Source organism: Ascaphus truei, chromosome 14 (assembly GCF_040206685.1).
Source record: "Ascaphus truei isolate aAscTru1 chromosome 14, aAscTru1.hap1, whole genome shotgun sequence".
NCBI lineage: Eukaryota > Metazoa > Chordata > Amphibia > Anura > Ascaphidae > Ascaphus > Ascaphus truei.
The window spans coordinates 39,271,316-39,292,154 of record NC_134496.1 but is presented as its reverse complement, the minus strand read 5'-3'; the positions used below and the strand labels follow the sequence as shown (position 1 = coordinate 39,292,154).

The window sequence follows — 20,839 nt, the reverse complement described above, 5'->3', positions numbered from 1 at the left end:
CTCTCTGGAGACACTTGGATCCACACCGGAGCTTTCGTCCCTTCACTTCCGGCACGCCGAGAGCCTCCCAGGCTCCCGATACGTCACTTCCGATGCGTCGGGGACTACCGGATCAGATGGTATCAGTGGATTTTTCGTGTTCCTCCTCTCTTGGCTGTTTGACTGGAACACTCTACGCGTTTCGTCGCTCTCTCTTGCGACTTCACGCGTAGAGTGTTCCAGTCAAACAGCCAAGAGAGGAGGAACATGAAAAATCCACTGATACCATCTGATCCGGTAGTCGCGGGCGCATCGGAAGTGACGTATCGGGAGCCTGTGAGGCTCTCGGCGTGCCGGAAGTGAAGGGACGAAAGCTCCGGTGTGGATCCAAGTGTCTCCAAAGAGAGCGGAGGCGAACGAGTACCCCGAGGAATCGCGAGTCCCAGGGATATTCGTCAACCGCTACCTATGAGTGCCCACATCGACCGTATGAAGTGTAAGCCTTGAATCGTGTATTTCATATTATAATTGTTTTACCTCTACACTATATGGTCTCTCTTTTTTCTCCTTTGCAGGTTGTGATTGGTGGCTGCTGTTTACACATAGGGCGCATCCACCCCTTAAGTTGGATGAATGTCTGATTTGATTACTTAAAATGTGAGTACAGTAGTCATTTTGGATCAAGTTTCACCTTTTTCACTGTTTAAACATTTTTGCACTATGATATGTTTTTTTATTTTATGACTTCGAGACGAACTCCCCATACGCTTTGAAAAATCATCCAAGAAAAGACAAGAGGAAACAGTCTTTTTTCAAGGGTTGTAGTTTATTTTGAGCTTTTTTTCACTTTATATGCACTTTAAGTGCATTATCACTGATTTTATTTAATCACATTGTCACTTTCACAATAGTGGTTATTATTATATTTTGGGTTTGTTTGAGCGCTATTGTCATTGTTTTTCTCCCCTGATTCAAACTCAGTATTGTTAAATGTAGAATTGATTCTAATGGGACTACAATAGCAACAAAATGACAATGAAATAATGTAAATGATGCGAGCAGAAAAATAACAGTGGATAGTACAAAAGAACGCTATGAAAATTACAGAACGAAATGTGCGTACAATACTATGCAGAGTGAGTATATACAAAAGAGAGAAATACTTATCCACCACTGTAGAAAATAGCCAAGAGGCAGGAAAAGGACGTGTGCACACAGAAAAAAAGGAATCCAAAATGGGAAAAAGGTGAATAAAGGTAGCAAAGGGAGGCTATACACTAACAAAAACCAAAGGGAAAAAAAGAAGCAAACAGCTGAATGGGGCAGCTATACAAAAGAGCAAGGGGGGGCAAAGTTTCGGGGGAAACCCCATTCTAAAGGCCCGTTGCCACGCGCTTCTAATGGACCGTGGTACTTCCCTTTAAATCAGAGGAGAAGAAATTCTCAATATGCAGGTTGTTATCTGTTCCTCCTGTCAAAAATAGCCATCTGTAATGGGTCACATGGATGGCTATTTTGGACCGTGGGAAGTAATAATAACCTGCATATTGAGAATTTCTGTTCTAATGGTGCTGTCTGATCCAGACTACATCTGTATTGTTGTTCAGCTAGTTATCCTATACAGTGGGGATTATTTACTACAGCCTCCCAACTGGAACACTGAGGGAGACACAGTGCAAACACAACGCTTCATTTATTATAGAAAAGCAATCCTATTGAAAGCAGAAAATTGTACTTTTTCCTTTGTTATGTCTGGTGCAATTCGTTGGTACAAATTTGCTGCAAGTTTTACTGCCGGGAATGATAGTAAATGATCCCCTGCATGTCAATATATATATATTTTTAAATATATATATATATATTTGAGAAATGGCAAATTAGAACATTTATTTTTCATTTCAGTTCTCTCTTCTCCTGTTTGATCTGTATTATGTGAGGTGAGTGTGAGGGAGATTCAATCTGTCTTCAGTCCATTCACCTTTTCCATGACAACCCTGCAGTGATGGGGTAAGAGTCACCTGAGACAGGTGAATATTAAACACAGCAATGTCAACAACTCACAATAGCTCTATATCAATAGTTTTTGTTGAAACTAATCTAACACATACACAAAGCAACAAGTTTGCCCATTTTGGGGCCCAATATGCCGTTGTTGCACACTCAGTTGCTTCTCCTTACATGAAACAAAAGTGAAACACATTTTCCTTCTCCAAAAACAAAAGATGAAACATATGATGTATATTTGAGGTATGATGAACAACTAATTATGTCAGTGTTTAAATTTGTGTAACCTTTGCAGTAATACTTAATAAGACCAAGTCATGAGTCTCATTGAGATGCACCAGTGGGGGAGAAAGGTGAAACACACCATATCAAACAGTGACGGCGCTGAGTTAGTTCAATCAATGGAAACTAAGGCTGCGTCCATAGACACTGCAGCCGTGCGGATGTGCGCGGAGGTTGAGGTAAAGCGGGTGCTTTCCCTGGCCTTAGTACGCGCGCCATCCGGGGGCGTGTCTATGGGCGGGCCAGTGACGTCCCGGAACTGGTTCGCCCTCATTGGGCGAACCGCTCACGTGACCGCCCTATCGCGCGAGAAATCAGTTTTGACTGATTTCACGCGCATCGCTCACACCCTCCCGCTTCCGCTCGCACTGGCCCGCACGCTGTATAGATGAGATTACTGCCTTTAGGCAGCCTGATCGCTCAGCGTGCGCACGCGTCTGCACGGTCTGCCCCTGTATGGACGCAGCCTTAGACACAGATTAAAGAGGCAGACATTGTGCGCCCGGTGTGCCTTCACAGATGAGTAATTGACAATCTCTTATCAGCTCTGCACTCATGGACAGTGCTAGACTTGTGTAGTAGACATTTGTCTGGCCAAGTTTCTAATGTCTAAAGGAAAGGTTGCATCAACAGCATCCGTCCGGCAAATGTGTGTTCGCACACATTTGAAGAAGACTGATGAGTGTCGGTAACCACCACTTTTCTAGCTGTAATGTATATAATTAAGTACAGTAGTTAGCGCTTGCTACTTATTGTACTAGAAATTAGAATCAACTGGTGTTCAGGCACAGCCAGGGCCAGTGCAACCACTAGGCGACTTAGGCGATCGCCTAAGGCAGCACATTTTGGGGGGGCGGCGGGCGCAGAGCGGTGGCAGCAGAAGAGGAGGACGGCAGGCGATGGCAGCAGAGGAGGACGGTGGGTATCAGTGGGAGAGGAGGAGGACAGTGGCAGGAGCGGAGCAGGGCAGCAGACGAGGATGGCAGACGGCGGGAGAAGATGATGGAGGATGGAGGGAGCAGAGCAGGGCAGCAAAGGAGGATGGCCGGGGAGGCGCGCGCCCCAGCTTCCGGTGTCTCCCGCTGCTACAGCGCAGCTCCTCCCTGGCCGTCCTGCTCCACTCCTGTGGTCCTTCATCCTCATCCCGCCACCACCTGCCATTTTCCTCCTCTACTATCCTTGCTGTGCGCTGCACACACACTGCATTTGGTTCCTCCTCTACTACCCTGCTCCGCTCTCGCCGTCTTACACCCTCTTCTCCCACCGCCGACCTCCTCCTTTGCTGCTCTACCTCAGAGCACCGAGTGTCAGTTGAAGGGAGAGTTAGACAGCGGACAGAGATGTTAGGAGATGAAAATAAACTGATTTAAAGAGCCACGTTGTGCTACGTTTTCCTCCTGCCGCTCCTTGGGAATTATGGTGAAGGTGTCCTGCCTGTTATTTGGTGAATACTAATAGGATTTTTGGAACCATGGTAGGGAGATCCTACAATTATGTTTCTGTTATTTCATTGTACAATACATAATGCTTAACTAATATTCCTATTAGTATATTTAATGCATTCATCAACTATGGCATACAGTATGTGTCAGTTTTAAGTCACATTGTTAAACTCGCAGCAAAACTATGGCTGCTTTTCACAAAGCAACACTTGAACTGATTTGCAGTGTAAATGCTGTCTGCTTCAGCAGAACAGGGGTTAAAATCTATCCTTTCCTACACAGCGGCCTGATGGTAAGTTTGCCGACACATGTACTCATGTGCTTTATACTTTCATGTCATTGGAAAACAACATCATAACCTCACATTTCCTTCTTAGGTTTATCTTATTCTTAACCAAGCCTTTGAACAACATAAAATATTGTAAAATAAAACATTATATCCCCTTCAGTAAGCTCTGCAGTTTGTTCCGAGGACTGGGGATTTTCAATCAAGACAAAACCACCTTTCAGGTTCACTCCGGTCACCTGACCATGTCATTTGTGACTTTCAAGCTGATTTAATCTGCATTCCAGGAATTCCGTACCCAAAACACTGTAATTATTAGCTACAAATGACTTTCTCTACCAGTAGATTCTGGTCATTGCCACTTGTTTCCATCTACATTTGGAGGCTTTTGCGTCCAACGAAAATCCTCAAAGAAAAACACAGTTGATTTAAAAAAAAAAAAACATAATTCCTGCAATCCTGCCTACATAACATACTCATTTTACAGCATTGGAACAGTGCATCCTCCAGAACTAAACCACATCGTTTTAATCTCCAGGGACCCCTCGTTTCCTGAGATAGGTACTGGTTTAGACTACCCGTGTTCTCCATGGACATTTAAACGCCCGTCCAATAGGAAGCCACAACAAATGACATTGTAGCTTTCTATTGGCCCGTGGGACCCGGCTATATTGAGTTCATGAAAGTGGAAGAAAATACCGACAGCTAGACCGGTAAGTATTTTGGGAGCGGGAGGACCCCATGGTTCCAATGCGGTAACAAAAGAAATATAAAAATAAACCCTGAGTAGACAGGATCACGCTTTAGTGCCGCGTCCATGGTGTATGCTTGCAGCATGAGAGATTTTCTGTGCTGCAGGCAGACGCGACGGGGAGGCGTGTTGCTGGGGCGTGGCAGTGACGTCACGGAGCTGGTTCGCCCTTGTTGGGCGAACCGCTCATGCGATCCTGCCGTTACGCTACCCAGACAATTTTTTTTGTCTCTCCAAGCATAGCTCCAGCCGACGCACGCGCGCACGCAGCATAGAGGTCTCATTGCCATAATGTAGAAGTGAGAACTGCCAGGAAAGGAAGCAGAGTAACTTTATGATTTGCTACCAGTTAATATGTCTAATGTGAAGTCTGCCCTTGTACGGTGAGACTTATTAACGGATGTTGAATAAAGCTCCATTTTGTACTATCAAAATTCCTGGCGCCCATCCTTATTCTATCTGCATATCCACGACCAGCCTGCACCCACCCAGCACCCTGAGCAGGTAAGAGACACTGAGCCCAGCCTGCACCCACCCAGCACCCTGAGCAGGTAAGAGACACTGAGACAGCCTGCACCCACCCAGCACCCTGAGCAGGTAAGAGACACTGAGCCCAGCCTGCACCCACCCAGCACCCTGAGCAGGTAAGAGACACTGAGCCCAGCCTGCACCCACCCAGCACTCTGAGCAGGTATGACAGACTGAGCCCAGCCTGCACCCACCCAGCACCTTGAGCAGGTATGAGACACTGAGCTCAGCCTACACCCACCCAGCACCCTGAGCAGGTATGAGACATCGAGCCCAGCCTGCACCCACCCAGCACCCTGAGCAGGTATGAGACACTGAGCACTGCCATGTATATGGTCCATTCGATGTGAATTCCTTCTGAGCCGAGCAAGGAGGGTTACAATGTAGAAAAAAGGATGCAGATGCTACGCCAAGTGGCACTGGGCATAAGTAAAATCTGGCAGTGGAATATTACCCATATTACCCATTGAGCTAACCATGCAGTTTGCATCCTAATGTTACTGAACCAGTACTGCATTTTCAAGGTTTATTTCAATTGTGTAGCAGGCTTATGAAAGAAAGCGTTGAGCTGTTAAAGTGATATGTTGGGAAGACGTACCGTTTGTACTCAACTCCATCTAATCGCTAATTGTATTCTAGTATTTATAGTATTGCACTAATACGTATAAATAGTATCAATTAGTCGCTGGATGCGAGTAAGTAAAATAATGATGAAAAGTAATCTCTCCTGTCATCAGTTTTCTTCTTTCTTTGCAACAATTGACATACAGTAGTGCAATGTATAACGACTGGTTACTTAATACTGTAAATCTACCGTTTTCAGGTCATGTGAGTAATGGAATATTAAGTGAAATCGACCTCTGCAAGGAGACAATGCATTACTAATGTACTAATTGGCTGTGGCTTTGACACATGCATGGAAATAGCCGATTTACTGAACAGCAGCCATGCACCATTTGTTCGAGCTGGTTTTGGGGCAGAAGGATCTCTCTAGAGCAGGGGATTTATTCTCCTTAGATGATTCTGAGATTGAAGGAAGCCTGTCTAAAGCTCTAGAACAAATCAAGCTAATATCTTCTTCTGTGGTAAGTATATCCAAATATATGCTATAATCCATATCAACCATTTCTTTTCCTGTATACATAATGCGGATGGGGTATGGAACTATACAGTGTATGCTTCCTGAAGAGCTTAGGTTAACGTTTTTGAGAATTCTTTGAATAGTATAAGTTGCATTCTTAAGTCCATCAACAGAAAACAATACAAAATTCCCTTTTAATTAGCAGGATGAAATCCAGGCGTCCCCAGAGCTCACACGCTCTATTTTCAGCTACCTCTGGTCCCCTAGATATTCACTGGTAAAGGTAGTGCGTTGCACTCCCCTACAGACACGGCAGCCAACAGCTCTGCTGGGGCCCAGGACTAGAGTTTCCACCGGGGCCCTGGGTTGTTGAGTGGGGGGGGGGGGATGGGTGGCGCTCCTCCATTGACGGTGGCGATGCGAGCCCCCCATCTCTCTCACACATATCCTCCCCCTCACACACTACCCATCTTCACTCTCCCCCCTCCGCCACGTCCCCCCCATCTCTCTCTCACTCTCCCGCGCACTCATGCTCCCCCTGACTCTCACTTTCCTTCTCCCCCCTCTTTCTCTTCTCCCTCCTTTCACTCCCCCTCTCTCACTTTGCCTCCTATCTCCCCTCTCTCACTGTGCCTCCTCCACCCTGGCCCTGATCTGTAAAGCAGGGATGCGTGGCCCGTCCTACCAAGCACCAGAGGGGGTAAATCGAAGTTGGGTCCGACTTCCGACGGGCCTATCTTCCGGTTTCAGACCGTCGAGGCGGGCCCCTTTGAGCCACCGGACCAGGGACAACGGATTACTTACTCTGCGGATTGGATTCTACAAATCCGTTGACAGGTTGCAGAATCCGCAGTGTATTGATAATAATAATAATAATAATAATAATAATAATAAAAAATCGGCAAAATGCGAATCTCCCTTTTTGAGATTGATCCGCTGAAATCTGTGGACCAAAGTAACCGGACGATCCGCTGCAGATCCAAATTTACCCCCAAAATTCGCCCATCTGTACTGGCATATCGCTAAGTAAATATGGGCACATGTATTAAAAAAAAGTTAGCAATGATATAAATATTTTCACCACTAGAGGGCACCATTGATTTATGCACAGGCCATATTTGTGGATTCTGTATACCGTACCTACCAAGACTTTCAGGATGTTTGTGAATAAATTGTGCATCTACAGTAGAGATGGGCGAAACTGTAAAAATTAAATTCCGCACAGAAAAGTCCACTACAGATTTCATGCTTGACAAGGGAGGGAGGGAGAGAGGGAGAGAGAGAGAGAGACCGCCAACAGGGTGGAGTTGGCGTCCCGGGCCCGGTGTGTCGGAGGGGGGGGGGGGGTGCCCGGCCGGCACTGCAAGTTGTTCCCGACCTCTGGCCAGGCCCGTCTGCCGGTCCTCTCACGGCCAGGCCCTGTCTCTCCCTTAGCAGCAGCCTGCAAGACTCTATCCCTCTGTCCCACGCCGACGGGGCTCTCTGACGCAGTGCACCGGAAGAGCTCCGTCGTCAGCGCTCTCTGCTTCCGGTGCACGACGGCATGAGAGGGAGGCCTGTCGGAAGCTTGGCGTGGGACAGAGGTTGCTGCTGAGGGGAGAGTCGGGGTCCGGCCGCGAGATCACCGGCAGCTGGGCCTGGCCAGAGGTCAAGCCCAACTTGCAGTGTCGGCTGCCGGGCCCCCACATCCACTGGACCTGGCCGGATCATCCACAAGTTAAATCTTTTATTATATGTATTGTGGGGGTCTTTTTAATATGTATCGGGGGTGGGAGTCTTTTTTTTTATATGTTTTGGTGGGTGGGCTTTTTTAAAATATGTATTGGGGAGGTGGGGGTCTTTTTAATATGTATGGGGCATCTTTTTTATATGAATTGGGGGATTGGGGTCTTTTTTTATGTATTTGGGGTTTGGGGGTCTTTTTTATATGTATGGAGTGGGGGTCTTTTTTTATATGTATTTGGGGTTGGGGATCTTTTTTATATGTATTGGGTGCTTGGGGTATTTTTATATGTATTGGGGGCTTGGGGAATTTGTATATGTATTGGGGGGCTTGGGGGAATTTGTATATGAATTGAGGGTCTTGGGGGAATTTGTATATGTATTGAGGGTCTTGGGGGAATTTGTATATGTATTGAGGGTCTTGGGGGAATTTGTATATGTATTGAGGGTCTGGAGGAATTTTTATATGTATTGGGGGGCTTGGGGGAATTGTATATGTATTGAGGGGCTTGCGGCAAATTTTATATGGCTTGGGGGAAATTTTATATGTCTTGGAGGCCTTGGGGGAATTTGTATATGTATTGGGGGCTTGGGGGAATTTGTATATGTATTGGGGGACTTGGGGGTATTTTTATATGTATTGGGGGCTTGGGGGTATTTTATATGGGTTGGGGTATTTTTTATATGTATTAGGGAGGGTTGTTTTTTTAATATGATGTGTGTGTGTGTATATATATATATATACAGTATATATATATAAATAAATAAATATATATAACACCCCTATCCCCCCCCCCCCCGGGCAGCAGACGATAGGGTGTAAATGTGTGAACAAAGTCCTGCTCCACTCCCGATGGAATTAGAGTGTCAGCTCCTTGGTCAGTTACCTGTGATCTCAGGGTTCCCGTTGGCAGGTTCAGGCCTTGGCTGTAATGGAGGATAGTTGGTGGTTGGAAGAACAGGACAAGAAATAGGGCGCCAGGATCTTTTGCAACTCACAGGTATTTTATTGTTAGGCACAACAGTTCCAGGCTTGCACAGGATCAATTGTTCTCATATAGAACACAATGCTTCAATAGACAGGTTCCCTGTATAATGCTCTCTTAAGGGCAAGTTCCCTCTGTGCCCCTTCCCATTCAGGATCAGTACTTCTGGGTCAGTATATGCCTCTAGTCCACCACACATCTTTTGGCTTCCTATCTCCTAGCACACTGACTCACTATCTTCTAGCTCAATAATTCACTCCTAACTCCTCAACGGTCTCTCCCTTAACTGCCTGAATTAATAAATAATAATAATAATATCCCTTTTAAAGGGATAAAGAGAACTGTTGATTTTTAACTGTGCTAACTGTGTCTCTCCACTGTTATAACTCTCATCTCCTTTAACTGTACTAATCTTAACGGTCTCCCTCAACTGCCTAAAGCTCCCTTGCACTAAAAAGGCCTTAACTGCAAATGCAGCTGCCCTATTGGCTACGCCGCAGCATGTGACATTCCCCTGAGGCTCATGGGACTTGTAATCCCTGTCTTGAGACTTTCCCTATTAGCCGCCCGTGTGGGGTCCTACTGCGCTTGCGCGAGTTCTGCGCATGCGTAATCAACTACAAAATGGTGGCACCCAGCAAAGGGTGACACGGGGGGTGGCTGCTTAAAATGTTTGTCCTGGGCCTCAAGATCTCCCTGGCAGACGACAGTTGTATACAGTATATATTCCCTCGAGCATTCCTCCAAATGAATTGAGGAGACATACTGTACCTCTGCTGCAAAACCTGAGCGATATGCTAATTGCTATGCAAAGTATATTTAAATGAGTCCCGTCCCACACTTCCTAGAAAGATTTCCATACCAACTATATAGAGTTCATAATAAGCCTGAGGCACCAACCTAATGACTTGAATCATGTCAGATCCAACAGGCCTTGAACCCACAACCACTGCTTTGCTAGGCCGCAGCTCTAGCAGTGTGAGCTAAACCAGTTGGTCGAGAGTATTACTGTCACATCCTACTTTTGAACACACGCAATCTCTGTTATTCAGAATGACAGCTCTATCCATGTGAGCTAAACCAGCTGATGGGTTGCAGAGCACACTGTCTACTAACAGCATACAGTACCTGCAAGGAATATCTATTTTGTTGATTGTATTTGTAACCTTGAAAGCACTTCAAGCACAAAGTAATAATATATACTGAGGGCTATGGGTTACTGAGGCCAGGTGACATTAGATAAAAGTTGAACAGAACATGGGCAACATCCCTCTACTGGGTTAGAAGAAAATAGGTACCACCTCTGCTGCTCTAGGGATTATAACTGCGGTTTGACAAGCAAGCGTTATTATTGAAGTGAAACTTCTTAGCTGACGGTGGCTCATTGGAAAATCTCATAGGGTAAAATGAATTGCGTTTGTGACTTTCTATGAAACGGAAGTGGCATACTGCGCATGTGCAGACTGGGGCAGCAGAAGGGGGGTGTAACAGGGGACTTATCCCTGTTCACAAATGTGCCTCTAATCCAGCAGTGTGGTGGTTAACTGCTGGTAGCAAATTAACTAACACCACCTGCCTGATTAGAGGTGGTAGAAAAAGCCTGCCTTTGAGACAGGAAGTGACTCCTTAGCTCTGACTGAGAGCTGACCTTTGGAGACAGCACATGTCTTGAGCTCTGCCCAGCACAGCTGATTGCAAGACACCAAATAAGACTTCTAAACCTGGATGCTGATATTTTCTGTGCACGCACTGAAACGGTTCCAGGAGAGCAGAAAAGCTTACTCTACAGAAGCTAACAGATAAGACTTTCATTATTAAGAGATTGCTTATATCTGCTTATTTTCATGCTATATGTTTTGGGGCTACGAGACATGCTTGACTTAGGGAGTTGTGAATTAATTGCATGGTATTTTCACTAGAGATACTCCCAAGTGAATAGAAGCTTTGTTCCCCCCTGTGTTTGGATGATTTCCTGATGAAAAGGAAAAGGCACAATAAAGCCTATTATAATTTTACATTGTGTACCTCTGTGAACGTCCGTCTACAGGGGGGCACAAGTTCCCAGCATGACTGCGCTGGGCGAATTTAACAGAGATTGGGGGCATGCACGTGCCATGCACTCGCTCCCCTGCCTTACCAAGTTCTTCCCCACACTTGAGCCTCTGGGGGTGTGCGTGCGCCGTGCATGCGCTCCCCATCCTAACCAAGTTCTTCTGCATACTCGAGCCTCTCTGCCTCCTCTACCCTGCGATCGTGCAAGTGGCAGGGATCCTGTTGGGTCTGACACCATATCCTATTCCTAAGGTGCCTTAGACTTGTCAACCCAATAACACTTTGTGTGCTGTGAAAAGCAAACATTTGAAAAAAGCTGTGTAATGCTCTAGCTTTAGGCTCAATAGCTTACATAAGCATAGTATAATCCTTTTGGACTTTTTCGGTGTATTACCCTTGGGTATCTTTTATAATATACCAACACTTCCAATAATATTAACACCACTACTCCACTGTAATTCGAATAGCTGGCTAGGGTTCCACAAACACTGTAGTAAGAATCCCCACACACTTGTGTCCAGACATATACACATCGAAGTGGATAGATAGTAAGTGGTGTAGATGAGAGGAGTAATAAACTCACATTTGGTTGGTCTTCTGGATATTTTCTTCTGTCCCCAGATAGGCTGTGCCTCCGTTTTACACAGCATACACAACAAATAATATTCAGAAAAACAGAGCACCAGAGCACCAGGTTAGCAGAGTTTTATTTATTGTCAAATAAAACATTTCAACTCAGTATATGTCTGGCGGAAGGAACACTGAATATTTTTGTCCCTGTTCTGTTATACTGTAGCCATTTTTGTGCATATCTGTCATGTAGCACCAAAATTAGTGTGAGATACAAAACAAATAGGTAGCGCTATATCCTAAAGTGTAGGCAGCCTATGATATATCCCTGAACCCCAGTCAGGTATCAAACAGTACAAAAATTATATATCAATGGCGCTCTGCACTAGTAAATATAAACATATAATATATAGTAATGGAAATATACAACCAGTGGCGTGGATGTTTCTCCTGGGAATGGATGTTCCACATGTGATGGGAAAACATGTAAGGGAAAAAAAAATCACAACATAGTGTAATACTGTGAGACATACATACAAACATATAACATAAGACGGACGCTGGGAACAACAAGTGACCAATTACAAACACATTTAATAAAGCATCTCATTAAAAATACATAAAATACATAAAATAGAAACTGTTAGGGCACTCCAACTCAGGTGGGGGTACCTGCTTACCAAAAGTAAGAAGGTATCAGGCAGTGTATATATAAGAGTATCCCCTCTATGGATGGCTGCTGCTGCACCGGACTGCTGGGCTCACACGTGTGTTGTTAGCCGTGGATAGTGCTTGCTCCCTCTGTTTGTAGCATAAGCCTCTGTGCGCCCTGGACACGGAAGATTCTTCCTGCTCGGCTGTTGAAAGCGCGCCAAACGGAGCTGTAGTGAACGCGGATGGATATCCGCCCGGATTCGGCAGCCAACGGGCATCTGCTAGCAGGTTCCAAGGGGGACTGGATTCACCACCGAGTCTGGAGGACCTCTTAGAAACACCCTACGCGTTTCGAAAGTCTAGCTTTCTTCCTCAGGGGTAAACGTAGTATAAAAAAGTAGTCCCTGTATGTCCCGATATATATAGTCCCGGATTAAAGGTGCAGTACATCAGAATAGACTTGCTCATGCGCAGTTGTGTACTTTGGGACTATCAGCGTCTCGAACAAGAACATATATACAAAAACAAACATAAAACATAAAATGACAAGTGATACATATTAAATAATAATAATATATTTACACTGTCTAAAATAATGACAATGGAACATGAGAAATATATAGCCTAATCTGAATCATTATTGATATTATCAAACAACAGTTGTGAGCCCTATATAAGAAGTATGTTGAGCAGAATTCATACTAACCTAAACAATAGATTATATATTTAATGAAACAAAAAACAATATGAAAATTATATATATATATACCCTTATAATGGGTGAAGGATGTGATGGTGCTGTGTAGGTATAAAAATATATGTTCCCATACATTGGGTGATAGGATGTGATAATATTGTATGAAAGTGGAAGTGAATGAGATATGTGTATATTTGATGTATGTGAAGTATTATAAGCTTAATAAAATATGTCAATTGTGAAAATTATTTTATATAATATAAAAAACAATTGTGCAGTGGTGACCGAGTAATTATGTGAGTTAATTAAAATGCATATAATTATGTATGCTATGATCAGTGAAATATATGTGGCTACTACAATATTGATTTTAAGTAGAAATTAATCAAATAACCTATTACATATATAACTTATATGCGATATTTATAAGATATATATATAGAGTGGTTCTCCTGTGATACTCAATAAATTTAGTAGTGTGCTGTACCAGAGCCCTGTGTAATTAAGATAGAATAATCTATTATTTAGATGGATACTTTATCTGTCCAGAAGGAAAGGTTTCAGGTCAAATTCAATATTGAGCCCGAAAGGGGTGAGTGTTTTCAGTTCATAAATCCAAAAGGATTCTCTTTTACCTAGTGCCCCTGCCTTATTCCCACCGCGCCAATTTGTCGTGACTGCCTCTATCGCTACACATTTTAAACCTTTGGGGTTTTTGTCATGCACTTGGAGGAAATGGCTCGACACGCTATGTGTATCCAGGCCTTTTTTAATGTTATAAATATGTTCATAGAACCGACGTTTGATCGGTCTAGTGGTCATACCCACATACTGCAGACCGCAAGGACATTCAAGGAGATAAATAATATTTGTGCTATTACATGTAATGTGTTGTTGTATGATATATTGTTTAGAAGTTTGAGTAGATGTGAAAATGGTTTGTTTGGAGCTGAATCTACATGCGGTGCATGTATTACATGTATAATACCCTTTCGTGACTTTTTTATTTGTATTTGTTTGGAATCGACTATTAGATCTGAGTGGACAGCTCAGGGCCAACCTTTGGCCTATGTTTGGTGCTTTAGTGAATATTATTTTGGGTTTTAGTGGAAGTATTTTAGATAGGTCAGGGTCTTTTCTCAGGATTGGCCAATATTTTTGAATAATCTTCTTAATTCCTGGTGCCATTTGATTGAATTGTGTGATAAATGGTAATTGAATATGTGTATTGGATGATTTGGGTTTGTACTTAAGAAGGGTTGATCTGTCTATTGATTCAACCTCAGAGATGACTTTATCAAGATGGTTAGATGAATAATTTCTATTGATAAATCTATCTCTGAGGTCCTGTGCTTGTGTATGAAATGCATCTGGTGTGGAGCTGTTTCTTTTGAGCCTGATGAATTGGCCTTTGGGGATGTTATCGATCCACGCAGGGTCGTGATGGCTGTTAGCATGTAGGTAATTGTTGGCCTGAACCTTTTTGAAATGAGTTTTGGTATGAATAGTATTATTATAAATGTATATAACTAAATCTAAAAACTCTAAAGAAATGTTGCTAGAAACAAATGAAAATTTTAAATTAAATGGATTATTATTCATGTATAATTGGAAGCTGTCTAGTTCCTCTAGTGAACCGGACCAAATAAAGAAAATATCATCTATATAGCGCCGCCATAGGACCAGGTTCGCTCCAAAGGGACAGTTGGACCAGATGTGTTGATTTTCCCAACTGCCCATAAACAAATTTGCATAACTTGGAGCAAACCTGGTACCCATGGCGGTGCCACATATCTGTAAATAGTATAAATCATTAAAATTAAAATAATTGTGAGAAAGTATAAATTGAATGCCTGTGGTGATAAATGATTTAACTGATGATGTGATAGATGGATCATTATCTAAAAATTGGCCAACAGCATCACAACCCTGAACGTGGTCGATAACAGTATAGAGTGATGTGACGTCAGCTGTAACTAAATAAAAATGTGATTGCCATTGAATGTCCTTGATTGTCTGCAGCATGTGGGTAGTGTCCCTGAGATATGAAGGGAGTTTTATGACATACGGTTGAAGATAATGATCGATGAATTGTGACAAGTTTGATGTGAGGGACCGGATGCCTGACACTATGGGGCGTCCAGGCGGTTGTTCCAGATTTTTATGAATTTTAGGTATGATATAGAAAATGGGAATTATAGGGAATTGGTTATACAAGAATTCGAATTCCTATTTGGTAATGGCATTGTTATCTAATCCTGTATTAAGAAATGTAAGTAATTGTTGTGAATAATTATCTGTGGGATTAGAGGGGAGGGGTTGGTAAGTAGAGACATCCTCAAGGATACGCATTGATTCCTGAAGATAGTATGTTTTATCCATAATTACCAACCCCCCTCCTTTGTCTGCTGGTTTCATTACGATCGAGCCATTCTCTCCAAGTGCACGTAACAGTTGTTTTTCCTCCATATTAAGGTTATGTGTAGTTAATTTGTAGTTCCGACTCTGCTGTTCCAGGTCGTCGGTGACCATTTGTGCAAATGTGTTGACAAACGGCCCACCGGCGAACCTGGGAAAAAAAGTAGAGGGTTTTTTGAACGTGGAATGGATGTTAGGTGCAGGGTTAATAGGGAGGTTAGAGCTGCTGTCCAGGCGTGACACCGCATCTTGTACAAAATATTTTTTTAGACATAATTTTCTTACATATTTTTGTACATCTATGTACAATTGGAAGCTGTTCGGGCCTGTAACGGGGGCAAAAGATAGTCCTTTTGAAAGAACCGCCTTTTCTTTATTAGATATCGGTTGTTGACTGATGTTGAATATGTTAGTGTAGATGGGAGTTACCGTCTGATTTGTTTCCCTAGTCTTTCTGCCTCCTCTCTTTCCTCTATAGTGTTTTTTCTTTTCCTGTCCTTTGATGTCCCTTCTTTCCCTAGCAGGTCTTTTATAGCTTCTCTGGCATTCTGCTGCTCTCGTGTCCTCCGCCAGTCTAAAAAAGAAAAGGTAGGTTTATCATCTTTAGTTTTATTAGAGTTATTGATTTCCTGCTCAAAGTCCACCAGTGGTTGGTACTTGTTGCTGTGCTGGTAACACTCAAAGATACTGTCAATTTCCCCATCCAGATGTCCAATTGGTGTTTCAGGGTTGTTTAATTGGTTAGGCTTAGCACGCCTATCAACCCTTTTAGGTTTGGGGGACAGAAACTGTACCGGTTTGGGAGTAGTCTCTTTACTACTAATTATCACTTTCTTATAGTTGTTCGGTATTTTATGGGAATAATCCTTAGGAGTGGTGGCTTTGGGATGTCTATATTTAGCATTGTCTTTAGATGTTTTCTTCCAACTTCTATAGCACCCCGTCTTATAGTCTATTCTGTCCCTGTGAAATTTAGACTGTTTACGGCCTATAATTTCTTTCTGGAAAGTATCCATCTTGATTTTAATTTTATTTTCCAGAGCTGGCAACTCGCTATGGTCTTTGAAGACCTCGAACTGTTCCTTTAAATGATTAATCTCACTATCCAGCGTTTGAAGCAGAATTTTGCGCTTGGATATGAGTAATCGAATAAGTTCAAAGGAACAGTTATCGAGGATTCTGTTCCACTCCAAAAGGAACTCCTCACTATGGAAATCTGTCGTGGATGGTTTAAATATTCTTAATCCACGTGGTATTCTTTTCTGCTCAACATACTTCTCAAGAGTAATTACGTCCCACATTTGCTTGATTTCACTCATAAGTGATTTTTCAAGTCTTTCGACAAGGTCATACATGTTGTCTGGAGTTTCCTCCATAATAACAGGGGGATCATCATCTGAGAAGATTTTATCTATATCAATGTGACGATTAGCTCGTAGAGCAAACAACTGAGACATATTAATATGTATGGATTAAGCTGCTAACCCAAGGGGGAGAAAATGCAAGATACAAAACAAATAGGTAGCGCTATATCCTAAAGTGTAGGCAGCCTATGATATATCCCTGAACCCCAGTCAGGTATCAAACAGTACAAAAATTATATATCAATGGCGCTCTGCACTAGTAAATATAAACATATAATATATAGTAATGGAAATATACAACCTGTGGCGTGGATGTTTCTCCTGGGAATGGATGTTCCACATGTGATGGGAAAACATGTAAGGGAAAAAAAATCACAACATAGTGTAATACTGTGAGACATACATACAAACATATAACATAAGACGGACGCTGGGAACAACAAGTGACCAATTACAAACACATTTAATAAAGCATCTCATTAAAAATACATAAAATACATAAAATAGAAACTGTTAGGGCACTCCAACTCAGGTGGGGGTACCTGCTTACCAAAAGTAAGAAGGTATCAGGCAGTGTATATATAAGAGTATCCCCTCTATGGATGGCTGCTGCTGCACCGGACTGCTGGGCTCACACGTGTGTTGTTAGCCGTGGATAGTGCTTGCTCCCTCTGTTTGTAGCATAAGCCTCTGTGCGCCCTGGACACCACTGCACAATTGTTTTTTATATTATATAAAATAATTTTCACAATTGACATATTTTATTAAGCTTATAATACTTCACATACATCAAATATACACATATCTCATTCACTTCCACTTTCATACAATATTATCACATCCTATCACCCAATGTATGGGAACATATATTTTTATACCTACACAGCACCATCACATCCTTCACCCATTATAAGGGTATATATATATATAATTTTCATATTGTTTTTTGTTTCATTAAATATATAATCTATTGTTTAGGTTAGTATGAATTCTGCTCAACATACTTCTTATATAGGGCTCACAACTGTTGTTTGATAATATCAATAATGATTCAGATTAGGCTATATATTTCTCATGTTCCATTGTCATTATTTTAGACAGTGTAAATATATTATTATTATTTAATATGTATCACTTGTCATTTTATGTTTTATGTTTGTTTTTGTATATATGTTCTTGTTCGAGACGCTGATAGTCCCAAAGTACACATCTGCGCATGAGCAAGTCTATTCTGATGTACTGCACCTTTAATCCGGGACTATATATATCGGGACATACAGGGACTACTTTTTTATACTACGTTTACCCCTGAGGAAGAAAGCTAGACTTTCGAAACGCGTAGGGTGTTTCTAAGAGGTCCTCCAGACTCGGTGGTGAATCCAGTCCCCCTTGGAACCTGCTAGCAGATGCCCGTTGGCTGCCGAATCCGGGCGGATATCCATCCGCGTTCACTACAGCTCCGTTTGGCGCGCTTTCAACAGCCGAGCAGGAAGAATCTTCCGTGTCCAGGGCGCACAGAGGCTTATGCTACAAACAGAGGGAGCAAGCACTATCCACGGCTAACAACACACGTGTGAGCCCAGCAGTCCGGTGTAGCAGCAGCCATCCATAGAGGGGATACTCTTATATATCCACTGCCTGATACCTTCTTACTTTTGGTAAGCAGGTACCCCCACCTGAGTTGGAGTGCCCTAACAGTTTCTATTTTATGTATTTTATGTATTTTTAATGAGATGCTTTATTAAATGTGTTTGTAATTGGTCACTTGTTGTTCCCAGCGTCCGTCTTATGTTATATGTTTGTATGTATGTCTCACAGTATTACACTATGTTGTGATTTTTTTTCCCTTACATGTTTTCCCATCACATGTGGAACATCCATTCCCAGGAGAAACATCCACGCCACTGGTTGTATATTTCCATTACTATATATTATATGTTTATATTTACTAGTGCAGAGCGCCATTTTTGTACCAAAATTAGTGTGTATACCTGTGGTAGCTCCCTCTCCCTGGCTTCCTTTAAAAGCAGAGCACTTCCACTTCCTGGTTAACAGTTTAATGTTCCTTGTGGAGCACACCTGAGATACACTAATAGCTAGATTAGCTGCATGTGTGAGCAGTGAGCAGCTCAAAATTAGGACGTGACAGTGATACTACCTATCAGCTGATTTAGCTCACACTACTGTTCTTAGAAAACCACTGGTTGTAGGTGTGTTGGATCTGACATAATTCCAGTCTTTAGGTTGGTGCCTCAGGCTTATTATGATCTCTATATAGTTGGTGTGGAAATGTTTTAGGAAGTGTGGGATGGGACTAATTTAAATATACTTGCATATCCATTAGCATATCGCTCAGGTGTGCTCCTTCAGCAGAGGTATGTGTCCCTAATTTATTTAGAGGGATGCTTGAGGGGATATATACTGTAGACAACTGACAACTGCTAACAAAATGAGAAATTTCTCACGCTCTCGCTATGGCACTCTCTCACTCTCTCACTCTCTCACTCTCTCACTCTCTCACTCTTTCACTATATCTGGGAATGGGCTTTTTATTGCCGGTGGGGGGGAGGGGGGAGAAATCTGCAATTGCGGATTTCACTTTTGGAGAGTGATCCGCGGATCAAAGAAACTGTCAGATTCAAATTTGCAAAAAAAAAAAATTCACCCGTCTCTAATCTACAGCTACAAATGTTGTCCTGTAAAGCTGCAAAATATTATCTGAGCAGAAACAATGGGTTTTTGGTAGGTGATAATTCTTTATTATCCACTTGCTTGGGTGATTGAATTGGGTACCGGTGGAGTGATAAGCTCCCATCCTGGTCTCTGCTTTTCCAACTATCAAAGTGCTAAGATTGACTTTCATTGGCTTTGCTTGGCTGATTTTCCAAACCAAACAGGAGTTCCAGGTATTCCATGTGTGAGCCTGGCCAGGCACTTGACCCATTGCCAGGACACCAAGACATTCCCCATGATAGCCCTAGGAGTGTGTTGTCCCAAGTTGCAACCATCCCAAGATATATGGTCACCCTAGTAATAAGTCACCTTGAGTTGGAAGATTACATCTAACTCAAGGTGACTTATTATTAGGGTGACCATATATCTTGGTTTAGCCGGGACATTCCCGGATTTTCATTAAATGTCCCGGTTGTCCGACAATTTGCGCAAAAAATCCTTCAAATGTCCCGTTTTTATTTACAGTAGCTTTGCCCTGTTTGGACTCACTTAAAACACTTAAAACTGTAAAAATATACACTGCATGTTTTTATGTGAGCGATCCTATCAAAGAGTAAACATTTTAAATATATTGATAAACTCGAATTAAACACTTTATTAATATAAAACAAACCGCCATTTTGCTACACACGAGACTTTGTGTTATGTTAGGAAACTGAAATAAATGAATAATTCAGCAGAAATGGGGACGCTATTGGACAAACACCATTATAATATTTATTTTCAAGTGATGTAATGTGTTTTATAGATAATTTGAATGTATCCCGAATTTTACTTTTGAAAATCTTGTCACCCCACTTCTATTATCCTGTGTCTCTTAGGCCGCGTCCAGGCTCAGAGCGAGCGAGCGAGCTGCGCATTCAAAACAATTAAACTGAATTGTAGCGCCCATACTGCGCTCGCATGCACATGAGCGTGGTTAGGTGCGATGTGTGCAGACACAACATATTTTGTCTTTGTTGCTTTTGCCCTGGTCACGTGCGCGGTTCAGCCAATGAGGACGGACTGTTCACGTGACATCACGAACACGCCCCCGGCACGCCCTCACCACGCCCCCCATCGTGCAACCCTGGAGACCAGGAATCGCCCCAGAAGCATCAGCGCGTGACGTCACAGCGCTCGAGTTCGCTCGCATTCTGCCTGGACGCGGCCGTAACATCATTTTATCAATGTTAAGTACTTTTGCACGTGGTTGATGTAATATGTTATATGTTTGTCATTTGACTGAGCACCCCGTGACTCACACTTTCCGGATTGATGTTTGCCGTGTTTTGAGACTCACATGCTTTT

General features: G+C 42.7%; 1 protein-coding gene across 7 annotated transcripts in view; it reads left to right on the top strand.

Annotated features, from left to right (window-relative positions):
• The window catches only part of VEPH1 (ventricular zone expressed PH domain containing 1), a 197,960-nt gene that overhangs the window by 2,661 nt on the left and 174,460 nt on the right, over nt 1–20,839 (top strand). For 6 of the 7 annotated variants that reach the window (XR_012788028.1, XR_012788027.1, XR_012788029.1 and 3 more), the window contains exon 2: nt 6,096–6,357. Coding sequence is in view for 4 of the 7 variants with exons in the window: in XM_075570553.1 (XP_075426668.1) it covers nt 6,220–6,357 (138 nt within the window). In the remaining 3 variants the exon portion in view is untranslated. Of the gene's footprint in view, nt 1–1,881; nt 1,987–6,095; nt 6,358–20,839 lie in introns of those variants that run through there. The other variant, XM_075570552.1, reaches the window with a different exon arrangement.